Source organism: Schistocerca piceifrons, chromosome 3 (assembly GCF_021461385.2).
Source record: "Schistocerca piceifrons isolate TAMUIC-IGC-003096 chromosome 3, iqSchPice1.1, whole genome shotgun sequence".
NCBI classification, from domain to species: Eukaryota; Metazoa; Arthropoda; class Insecta; order Orthoptera; family Acrididae; genus Schistocerca; species Schistocerca piceifrons.
The window spans coordinates 843,054,775-843,067,535 of record NC_060140.1 but is presented as its reverse complement, the minus strand read 5'-3'; the positions used below and the strand labels follow the sequence as shown (position 1 = coordinate 843,067,535).

At 39.6% G+C, this 12,761-nt stretch overlaps 1 protein-coding gene across 1 annotated transcript in view; it reads left to right on the top strand.

Annotated features, from left to right (window-relative positions):
* Positions 1 to 12,761, top strand: part of LOC124789455 (folylpolyglutamate synthase, mitochondrial-like) — a 129,274-nt gene that overhangs the window by 57,060 nt on the left and 59,453 nt on the right. The window contains exon 4 of the mRNA XM_047256817.1: positions 2,269 to 2,515. Coding sequence (XP_047112773.1) covers positions 2,269 to 2,515 — 247 coding nt within the window. The remainder of the gene's footprint in view (positions 1 to 2,268; positions 2,516 to 12,761) is intronic.

The following is a 12,761-nucleotide window of genomic DNA, read 5'->3' as shown; positions in this document are numbered from 1 at the left end:
GGAGACATGGGATGGGGAGGGGGAAAGATAGTAGGATAGGGGTTGGGGTGGGGGATGGAAAAATGTTAATGCTGCCTGTTGGAGTGGTGTGCAGGGATGTGATAGGGACAGGTAGGTGCAGCATTGGGAGGCTGTGCTGGGGAGGAGGGGGAAGGGAGGTGGTGTGAAAGGGGAGAGGAGAGAGAAAGTAGCACCCAGAGATGACAGTGGCCGTGTGTGTGTGTGTGTGTGTGTGTGTGTGTGTGTGTGTGTGTGTGTGTGACCTGTGCTTCTGTGAATTTTGTCAACAATGTAAGGAAAAGATAGATAGCTACTTAGTGTAAAGATGGCACGTCAAGTTGGAGACAGGCACAGTCAAGACACTTACACATTAGCTTTCAGCCACAGCCTTTGTCAGAAATAGAAAGAAACACACACGCATTCATTCACACAGGTAAGCACACCCCACACCCTCCCTCCAACAGTTCCCACCACCTCTGTCCTATCATCTCCTCCCTGTTCTCATTTTCCACCCTCTTTGTGTGCCACCCGATGCCAACACATCCACCCATGTTTCCACACTCCTCTACTTTTTCACTCCATCCCTCCCCCCCATCCCCACCTCCCTGCCCCACAGCCTCCCAATGCTGCATCTGTTGGGAGTATAGTCGCTGCACGCTCCACCACACAGTGCTCTTCTCTCCTTCCACCCATACACTGCTATCCCTTCCTTTTGCCCACCACCTCCAGATTGCTGTTTCTGTTCCACACGAAACTTTCATTCTGGTCTGAGTTGCCGGAGATGGTGGTCATGTGTGCGTGAGGTGTGTTTGCTTGTGTGAATGAATGGGTGTGTGTGTTTCTCTTCCTTTTTCTGATGAAGGCTGTGACTGAAAGTTGATGTGTAAGTGTCTTTTAATTCTGCCTGTTTGCAACTTAACTTGCCACCTTTATGGTAAATAGCAATCTATCTTTTCCTTATATTGTTGTTCTTTATAGTTTTAAGTATTTCTGTTTGCAGTACTTGGAGTTTTGTGTCTCTTTGTGCTTTAGTAGTTTTCTCAACTGAATTTTTCTTTTGTCTCATTTAATATAAGGATTTCAAGGGGTTACTCTTGAAATTTGAGCTTGTATCTTAAAACCTATAAATTTTTTTTGCATAAGGGTTTTTGTAAACTCATTGTTTTGATTTGTGCCGAGGTAAGTCTGTGGGCCTTGTGGCCTTTGCCATTTCATGCTTCTAAGTAACAACCACAGTAACTATATAGTTTGCCGTTACAGCTTTTGCCAGAATGTCAGGATTCGTGTTTGGAAATCCACAGTGCTTTTGACAGTGTTGACAAATTATGTTGGTAGTGACACCAATGGACCTTTACATGAGCTGACTGGGTGTTCCATGTGAATGTATTGAAAGTGCACTTGCCAGCTACCATGATTATGAAAGATATCACAAGAAAACGATTACAGGAGTTACACATCGCCACATCTCGGTACATTGTATGTTGAAAAGTGTTTCAATATCTTCTCCCATTCTATAATGGCTCCAAGGAATTAATGTTGTTTTCTCCTACAGCTGAATTGGATATCTCCAGATTTCCTCTTTTCATCAATGTACACCTTTCACAGATTGAATTTAGAGATGATAAAATGTACTTATAGAAAATGGAATAGAATCTTCAGTGGATATTGATTAATGTATCTAGAATTAATCCACTGTACAACTGTTATTTATGGAGAACATTATACTGCAGAACAGCTGGATAATAATTTCAAGCTTTATGATGCAAATCGTTACCATGGCCATTTATAAACTAAGATCTTACATTCATCTTTTACATGCTACTCTTTATCATCATCATCATCATCATCATCCATGCAATCTCCCACTGCTCCGAGGCACTCCTTGAAACTGCATATGGTTGTTGATTGCTCCAGAACAGTACTTATAAGAAGTATGATTTTCATTAGTAGGCATTGCTTGCAGCGTGACGCATGATGTATGCTTCAGCAAGAAGAAAAATATGCAAAACACAACAAGCAATGGAATAAAAAAATTGTGATCTGTAGCTTAGTGAGAGGGAGTAAATGAAAGAAAGAGAGAGAGAGAGAGAGAGAGAGAGAGAGAGAGAGAGAGAGAGAGAGGAGGGGAGGGGGGTGGGAACCATATGCTAAAATCAGGATTTGTTGAAGTTGTCACCAATGATGGCACTTTTCTCTCGAAGACAATGTTTTGGCATTACTTTAAATGTATATTAAACTTGTTGTGACCAGTTACTCTTATCTTTACAGGTCTGGTGTGACTTTGGAACAGCTAGATACGCTTAGAACAATCCATGTGGCTGGTACGAAGGGGAAGGGGTCTGTTTGTGCCTTTTGTGATTCGCTGCTCAGGCAGTATGGACTTAAAACTGGCTTCTTCTCATCGCCTCATCTGGTGGCGGTGCGGGAGAGGATTAGAATTAATGGAAAGCCCCTCAGTCAAGAGGACTTTACACAGCACTTCTGGAATGTCTATAATAAACTGCATCTCCAGAAGGCAAGTTAAAATAGCCTCATTTTAACTATTTTCTTTGAAATTTTTGCATATCCTAATTTTTATATGTAGTAATGAGGTAAATAGTTATCGCAGTATCTACTTAAAGCGACCAAACTAAGTTCATTATTGTGTTCGGGAGATACTGTTGCTTCATTCAATTGTTTTACATTCCCTGTCACAGAAGAAGGGGAAAAATTGTGAGTAATATAAGCTTAGTTTCACAAGCTCCCACAATGTAGATGGAAGTAAGTGGTGCTCAGCACACACAGAATAGGCCACTGCTTTATGACCCAAAGCTCCCTTTTTAACACTTTGGAGACCAGCCAGCCACTCAGAAGAATGTTGGGCCTAGGAAACTGGTCACTTTTGCTGTTATTTAAAACATTGCTGGTACATAGGTAATTTAAGAGTAATACATACTAAAAAAAATCAGAGTTCAAGATTCATTTTTCATATTTACTTTAGTTCTTTGATAGATTATAAACTGTAAAATACTGATGACAGAAAGTATAACTATCCTTTCAAGAAAAAAGTTCAAGGTCGGTTATTGAGCAAGTTCTTCCTCTTGAGCTTCCAAAAATTTCTCATTCACTCAACGTATGTGATGTATTTGTACCAGAATTACAGTAAATTGAGAAACTGAATGAGTATGCACACGAAATTATGTCAGTGTGATCACAGTCGACTCTGCCGTTCACGACAGCAGCTGTTATGTTTGGTACTGTTTCTCTCAAAATAATTCTAGAAATTGACAACAGCAGGCAGCAACAGTCAAGGGACAGTTTGCAAGATGTCCGTACATTGTGTTCATATTAAATCAGTCCAGTTTTTAAGAAGTAGGTGGCTTGCGCATTGAGAAAATTGCGGCCTGACCTGTACTCGGGCGCGATCTTTATAACACAATGTTGTGGCCCGAGCTACGCTCGGGCTCGATCTCCAAAGTATTAAACAGGAATGCCAACCAGTATGCAATGTGTACAGTGCAACATGTATACCTATTATTGTTACTAGGCAGGTTTTATTTGTTGGGAATAGAGCAGCCTTGTTGTTGGGGTCCCTCCAAAATTATGCACAGTGCTGATTTCCACATGCCCAGTGTGTGTGGTACACAGGCCCATGCGTGTGGTTCTGAAGACTCTGCAGCCAAGTGCAATTCGCCGGCAGTCCGGCCATGTTGAGTTTCAGTAACTATGCAGGGACAGGTTGGCAATGGTTTCAGTGAATGTTAGAGCCTCCATGCTTCAGTGTAGTCCCAGTGTATTCATATTTTATTCGTTCCAGACATTTAAAATATATATATTTCTTGTGTTATATGGGTAAATGGCAGCAATAGGAATTATAAATCATTGATATGAATATTTCTTTTTTTACTTCCAAATAGTGAAAATGAAGCATACAATGACAGAATTAATATAATTGCCATCTTATAGGATGAAACCACTGATAATCGCAATGCAAGAATCCATTGATGCACAGTAGGAATCAAGTAGAACATAACACCAAAGTCATATTTTCTATCCGTAAGTTTTGGACAGTTGCAGACAAGACGCATAGTGCGATGCAACACAGGTAATGGGCTAGAGTGCTTGGTGTAATGGAAGGGCACAGTGCAGTAGGCTCTCCTGCTAGCCCTCTGCCTGTGGAACTCGGCTTGCTAGGTGAGCCAGTTTGGGCAAGCTGAAACTTGCTCTGTTGATGACCATAGCCTCCTCACTAAGGTGTTAAGAGGAAATATTAATGTGTAGCAGAGTGGCTGTCTCACCCAGTTTTCTTACCAAGTGAGCAGCCAGGTACATTAATAAGAAGTGATATTCAATCCTCCATCTCTTAGCTTTGCTTACATTCACTGTGAATTTTATTAATTACCTTGATCTCCTACTATTTCTACCTCCCACACTTCCTTCCATTTCCAAATCAACTATTCCTCGGTGTGTTAGGATGAGTCCTATCAACCTATCCCTTCGTTTAGTCAAATTTTACCATATTTTTCCTAAATCAGATCAAGCCGTAAATACAGTAAGCAGGTTTTAGTAGATATACTGAGGTGAAGAGGCTTACTAATGGGGAGAGCTGCATCAAACCAGTCTTTGAACTGAAGGCCACAACAGTAATGATACTATGAGAATGGAAATAAAAGTGTTTAAAAGTTGTCTCCATTATGCGTTATTATTTACATCAACATCTACATGATTACTCTGCGTTTCACAGTTAAGTACTTGGCAGAGGGTTCATGAATGATCGTTTCTCCCTATGTAGGTGGGTGCCAGCAAAATATTTTCAACTTTGGGGAGAAAGTTGATGATTGAAATTTCACGAGAAGATCCTGTCGCAACAAAAAACTCATTTATTTTAATGATTGCCACCCCAGTTTGTGTATCTTATCTGTTGCACTCTCTTGATTATTTTGCGATAATACAAAACCAAGCTGCCCCCAAACTTTTTTGGTGTCCTCTGTCAATCCTCTCTGTTGCAGCTCCCACATTGCACAACAGTACCCCAGAAGAGAGCAAACAAGCACAGTGTAAGCAGTCTCTTTAGTAGACATGTCACATTTTGTAAGTGTTCTGCCAAAAAGATCAGAGTCTTGGTTTGTCATCCCCAAAACATCTGTGTGTTCGTTCAAATTTGAGTTATTCATAATCGCAATCCCCAAGTAATTAGCTGAACTTTCAGGCTTTAGGATTGTGTGATTTATCATACAAGCAAAATTAAATGGATTCCTTTTACCATTCATGTGGGTGATTTTACACTTTTCATTATTTAGTCAATTGCCACTATTCGCACTGTACAGATATATTGCCTAAATCATTTTGCTATTGGTTTTGAGCATCTGATGACTTTACAAGACAGTAGATGACAGCACCACCTACAAACAATCTGAAGGATGCTCACATTATCTCGTAAATCGTTTTTGTAGATCAGGAACAGTAGAGCGCCTGTGACACTTCCTTGGGGAACGCCAGGTATCACTTCTGTTCTGCTCGATGACTTTTCATTGATTACTATGTTCGTCTGACAGGAAATTACTAATTCAGTCGCACAACTGAGATGATACGTCTTAGATACACAATTTGATTAGAAGTTGCTTGTGAAGAATGATGTCCAAAGCCTTATGGAAATCTAAGAATATGGAATCAATTTGACTTCCCTCGTTGCTAGCCCTCATTACTTAATAAAGAGAGAGTTTCACATGATCGATATTTTCTGAAACCGTGTTGGCTACTTGTTAGTAAATCATTTTCTTCAAGGTACCCCATAATGTTCAAACACAGAATATGTTTCAAAATCCCACTGCATATAGATATTTGTGATATAGATGTGTAATTCAGTGGATTACTGGTATTTCCTTTTTTTGCTGTTGTTATGACTGGTGAAACTTATCAGTCATTAGGTATGGAACTTTTCATGAGCAAGCAGCAGTATATGATCATTAAGTATGGGGCAATTGTACCAGCTTATTCTGAAAGGAGGCTGACTGGTATACAATCTGGACCAGAGGCCTTGCCAGGTGATTTTAGCTGCTTAACTACACCAAAGATTACTGCTTCAAAGTTACCCATGTTGGCAGTTGTTCTTTATTCGAATTGGAATACTTACTTCATCATCTTTAATGAAGGAATTTTGGAAAACAGTATGGAATGAGTCTGCTTTAGTGACACTGCCATCAGTAACATCATCATTGTTATCATGGAGGAAAGATACTGATTGCCTCTTGCTGCTGGTGTTGTTTAGGTATGACCAGAATCTCTTTGATTGTTCTGTCAGATTTCAAGACAGTTTCATTGAGGAAGCTATTAAAAGCATCTCACATTGAAGTTCATTCTAAATTTCAAATTTCTGTAAAACTTTGTCAATCTTGGTATTGTGTGTTATTTTAAATTTGGGATGCTTTTTTCCAGTGTTCTGTTCTGACCTGTTCAGTGTACCATGGGGAATCAGTGGCATGTCTTATTAATTTATTTTGTGTACATCTCTAATTGCAGTCAAAACTATTTTTTTTAATTCAAACCATATCTGGACTATGCTTACGTAGTCAGATTGGAAGGATTGGAGACTGTCTCTTAGGAATGTATCAAGAGAATTTTTATCTGCTTTTTTTAATTAGATGTATTTTGTGTGAATTTTTGAGGTTTGGATGTTACAATATTCAGTCTTGCTGCAACCACCTCATGGTCACTGATCCCTATATCTGTGGTGGTGATCCCTATTTGCTCATGGTTATCTGTTGCTCCCTCCCCATGAACCATGGATCTTGCCGTTGGTGGGGAGGCTTGTGTGCCTCAACGATACAGATAGCCGTACCATAGGTGCAACCACAACGGAGGGGTATCTGTTGAGAGGCCAGGCAAACGTGTGGTTCCTGAAGAGGAGTAGCAGCCTTTTCAGTAGTTGCAGGGGCAACAGTCTGGATGAATGACTGATCTGGCCTTGTAACGCTAACCAAAACGGCCTTGCTGTTGTGGTACTGCGAACGGCTGAAAGCAAGGGGAAACTATAGCCGTAATTTTTCCCGAGGGCATGCAGCTTTACTGTATGATTAAATGATGATGGCATCCTCTTGGGTAAAATATTCCGGAGGTAAAATAGTCCCCCATTCGAATCTCCGGGCGGGGACTACTCAGGAGGACGTTGTTATCAGGAGAAAGAAAACTGGCGTTCTACGGATCGGAGCATGGAATGTCAGATCCCTTAATCGGGCAGGTAGGTTAGAAAATTTAAAAAGGGAAATGGATAGGTTAAAATTATATATAGTGGGAATTAGTGAAGTTCGGTGGCAGGAGGAACAAGACTTATGGTCAGGTGAATACAGGGCTGTAAATACAAAATCAAATGGGGGTAATGCAGGAGTAGATTTAATAATGAATAAGAAAAATAGGAATGTGGGTAAGCTACTACAAACAGCATAGCGAAGACATTATTGTGGCCAAGATAGATAAGAAGCCCACGCCTACTACAGCAGTACAAGTTTATATGCCAACTAGCTCTGCAGATGATGAAGAAATTGATGAAATGTATGATGAGATAAAAGAAATTATTCAGGTAGTGAAGGAAGACGAAAATTTAATAGTCATGGGTGACTGGAATTCAACAGTAGGAAAAGGAAGAGAAGGAAACATAGTAGGTGAATATGGATTAGGGCTAAGAAATGAAAGAGGAAGCTGCCTGGTAGAATTTTGCAACCCAGGGAGAGCATAAGGGAACAATTGACAGGAATGGGGGAAAGAAATACAGTAGAAGAAGAATGGGTAGCTTTGAGGGATGAAATAGTGAAGGCAGCAGAGGATCAAGTAGGTAAAAAGACGAGAACTAGTAGAAATCCTTGGGTAACAGGAGAGATACTGCATTTAATTGATGAAAGGAGAAAATACAAAAATGCAGTAAATGAAGCAGGCAAAAAGGAATACAAGCATCTCAAAAATGAGATCGACAGAAAGTGCGAAATGGCTAAGCACGGTCAACTGTAAGGATGTAGAGACATATCTCATGAGGGGTAAGATAGATACTGCCTACAGGAAAATTAAAGAGACCTTTGGAGAAAAGAGAACCACTTGCATGAATATCAAGAGCTCAGATGGAATCCCAGTTCTAAGCAAAGAAGGTAAAGCAGAAAGGTGGAAGGAGTATATAGAGGGTCTATACAGGGGCGATGTTCTTGAGGACAATATTATGGAAATGGAAGAGGATGTAGATGAAGATGAAATGGGAGATATGATACTGCGTGAAGAGTTTGACTGTGCACTGAAAGACCTAAGTCGAAACAAGGCCCCGGGAGTAGACAACATTCCATTAGAACTACTGACAGCCTTGGGAGAGCCAGTCCTGACAAAACTCTACCATCCTGTGAGCAAGATGTACGAGACAGGCGAAATTCCCTCAGACTTCAAGAAGAATATAATAATTCCAATCCCGTGGAAAGCAGGTGTTGACAGATGTGAAAATTACCGAACTATCAGTTTAATAAGTCACATCTGCAAAATACTAACGCGAATTCTTTACAGATGAATGGAAAAACTGGTAGAAGCCGACCTCAGGGAAGATCTGTTTGGATTCCGTAGAAATGTTGGAACACGTGAGGCAATACTGACCCTACGACTTATCTTAGAAGAAAGATTAAGGAAAGTCAAACCTACATTTCTAGCATTTGTAGACTTAGAGAAAGCTTTTGACAATGTTGACTGGAATACTCTCTTTCAAATTCTAAAGGTGGCAGGGGTGAAATACAGGGAGCTAAAGGCTATTTACAATTTGTACAGAAACCAGATGGCAATTATAAGAGTTGAGGGACTTGAAAGGAAAGCAGTGGTTGGGAAGGGAGTGAGACAGGGTTGTAGCCTCTCCCCGATGCTATTCAATCTGTATATTGAGCAAGCAGTAAAGGAAACAAAAGAAATATTCAGAGTAGGCATTAAAATCCATGGAGAAGAAATAAAAACTTTGAGGTTCGCTGATGACATTGTAATTCTGTCAGAGACAGCAAAGGACTTGGAAGAGCAGTTGACCAGAATGGACAGTGTCTTAAAAGGAGGGCATAAGATGAACATCAACAAAAGGAAAATGAGGATAATGGAATGTAGTCGAATTAAGTTGGGTGATGCTGAGGGAATTAGATTAGGAAATGAGACACTTAAAGTAGTAAAGGAGTTTTGCTATTTGGGGAGCAAAATAACTGATGATGGTCGAAGTAGAGAAGATATAACGTGTAGACTGGCAAATTCAAGGAAAGCGTTTCTGAAGAAGAGAAATTTGTTAACATCGAGTATTGATTTAAGTGTCAGGAAGTCGTTTCTGAAAGTATTTGTATGGAGTGTGGCCATGTATGGAAGTGAAACATGTACGATAAATAGTTTAGACAAGAAGAGAATAGAGCTTTCGAAATGTGGTGCTACAGAAGAATGCTGGAGATTAGATGGGTAGATCACATAACTAAGGAGGAGGTATTGAATAGAATTGGGGAGAAGAGGAGTTTGTGGCACAACTTGACTAGAAGAAGGGATCGGTTGGTAGGACATGTTCTGAGGCATCGAGGGATCACCAATTTAGTATTGGAGGGCAGCGTGGAGGGTAAAAATTGTAGAGGGAGACCAAGAGATGAATACACTAAGCAGATTCAGAAGGATGTAGGTTGTAGTAGGTACTGGGAGATGAAGAAGCTTGCACAGGATAGAGTAGCATGGAGAGCTGCATCAAACCAGTCTCAGGACTGAAGACCACAACAACAACAACAACAACATATTTGTTGCTAAGAAGTCAACTACATTTTTGCAATCCAAGTGGGCTCCTGAACTAGTTCATCAAAATAATTTTGTGAGAAAGCAATCAGTACTACGGATTATGTTTTATACCTATCACCCACTTTAAACATGTATTTTTGCCAACATATCAAAGGTGAATTAAAGTCAGCACTAACTGTAATTGTTTGAGTGGGGTGCCTATTTGAAATGACACTAGAGTTTCCTCTGAAATCTTCAGCAGTTGTATCATATGAGCCTAGAGGTTCGTAAAAGGAACAAATTATTAATTTATTCTTGTTGTCAAGCATAACCCTTACCTATACTAACTTACAGTAACTATCTACCTCAATTTCATTGCTTCTGACAGCAATAAACACTCCACGACCAACTGAATTTAATCTATCCTTTCTGAACACGGTTAGGCCTTTTGTAAAAATTTCCGCTGAACTTATTTCCGTACCTATAATGATTTGAGCTTTAGTGCTTTCTGTCAGTGCTTGGAGCTCTGGTTCTTTCCCAACATAGCTATGACAATTTACAACTGTAGCACCAATGACATTCTTTTCGAGGAACACTATTGATAAATTTAGAGATTTGACATTTGAAGGTGACTGCTGAATGATTCTACTACCGCCAATATACATTCCGTGTAAGGACCATGAAGATAAGATATGAGAAATTAGAGCCCTTATAGAGGCATATAGACAGTCGTTTTTCCCTCTCTCTATTCTCAAGTGGAACTGGAAAGGAAATGAGTAGTAGTGGTATAGGGTACCCTCTGCAACGCACTGTACATTGGCTTGCGGAGTATCGATGTAGATGCAAATTGCTGCTAGCTCTTCTTTGTACTTTGTTTGCTGGGCGCCCTTTTAGACTGAAACGCTTTCTGTGGTTTCCTGAAACCCTCTACCTCTTTACCAAAGGGCCACTGTCGGTTCTGCTGATGATGCTGCAGATGGTTAGCTCCACCTTCATCTTGCAAGCAAGTCTTTACCACTTTAGCTATCTCCCTGAAACCAGAGAGAATCTCTTCCAATACAAAGCGACAGACATCATTAGTACCAACACCAGCCACCACTTGCAGTTGGCAGTACCCTGTTCTGTTCATGGCATACCTTTATAAGAGAGCAAGTTTATTAAGTGCTAGAGTTATAACTAGCATGCCTAGCTGGTTTTGGTATTATAGTTTTGCTCAATACTACTGTGGAATTTACTTGAGCAACTCATATCAACTAATTTATGTTTCCCTCAATTATTTCTTTTTTTACGTGAAACTCATATGTGATGTTGATTTTAGGGCATTCGAGGGCATGATTATCAACACCATTCTTGACTATATGAATTCAGGAAACGAACAAAGTCATTCTCTACAAGCAGACTTACTGTCACAGAGTTCCATTGAGGCACACTAGCTCATTTTCAGAGACCCTCTAGTACCACCAACACTTTAGAGAACAAAGAAGACCATCTCTTTGGGCCAGATTTGTGAGGAGAGCCAACCCTCTCAGCCCCAACAATGCCAACAGTTGGATGTTGGAGGGTTATCAGAGGTTGAGAACACTCCAAGGCATTCACTTTGAGTGTTAGTAAACTAACAGTGATGGAATAGGGGTGTTGTGAATAGTGATGAGCGGTTAACAGAGCATGGTGTTGAACAGACAAGAAGAAAATAGAAACATTTGGAATTAGATTACATTCAGTTTTTGTTCCGTAGACCCAAAAATGAGATGTTTCTCACAAGTGTGGAACATGTCAGAAAGTATGACATAAAGGACATAGATTATTCGAATATAATACTCACTTCCGTGATCATTTGTCAGGAGATTGTCAAAATATGTAGATTTATTACAGAAAATGGGAACTGCTAGTATTTGCAGAATTGATACACTGTCAGAATGAAACATAATTATGCACTTTTAATAAATTCATCGTATACAAAATACCTAATTTTGACTGTTGTGGTCAAATGCTGACAAAACTGAAATCTAGAAGACATTTTTATGTAAATTGGTCTTACAGACCCCGTTAAGATATTCATCTATATAGTGGAAGGAGATGCATGCCAAAAAGTCTTTCAAACTCTGTTTTACCTGAAACCAAGTTTTTAATGGTTGCTGGCAATTTATTGAAAACATGTGTTCCTGGATATTGGACCCCATTTTGGTCCAAGGTAAGTGGTGTTAGGTCTTTGGGACATATTATTTGCAACAAATTTCATTGAGGAGTATGCTGAGAAGCAGTGGTTAGAATACCCTGTTTCTTGAACAGGTTTCTACATGATGATCTTGAATTTACACTACAAATGGGTCTCATTATATATGTTTTTGCACTCTAAAAACTTTTTTCACTTTGACGTGTTACCCCGCAATATGATCCTACATGAAATAATATAATGAAAGTAAGCAAAGTATGCAATTTTTTTCTATTTCCTACATCTAACACCATTCTCACTGCAAATTGCAGACTTGTTTAGGTGCTTCAGCAATTCTGTGGTATGCCCTTCCCAAATGAATTTATTACTGAGTTGTAATCCCGGAAATTTTACACAGTCAGCCTCTTGTATCTGCGTGTCTTGATATGTTACATACATGCTAAAAGGAAATCTCTTACACATTGTGAACTGCATTTAGCGGGTCTTTTCAAAGTTTAATTAAAGTGAATTAGCTTTAAACCATTTATTAATGTTATTAAAAATTTGATCAGCAGCCATTTCTAAATCTGTACTTGACTTGCTAAGAATTGCAATGTTTGTATCATCTGCAAACAAAACAAACTTAGCATCTGGCTCTATAACTGACAAGAGATCATTATTGTACACAAGAAATAGCAACAGACCCAAGATGGAACCTAAAGGAACACCACATGTAATTAATTCCCAGTGAGATGAAGACTAAGTGCTTACTCCACAGGCATTTCACGATGACACCCTTTGTTTCCTATTGTTAGGTAGGACTCGAACCATTTTGCAACACTGCCTGTGACACCGTAATATTATAATTTACTGAAGAGAATGC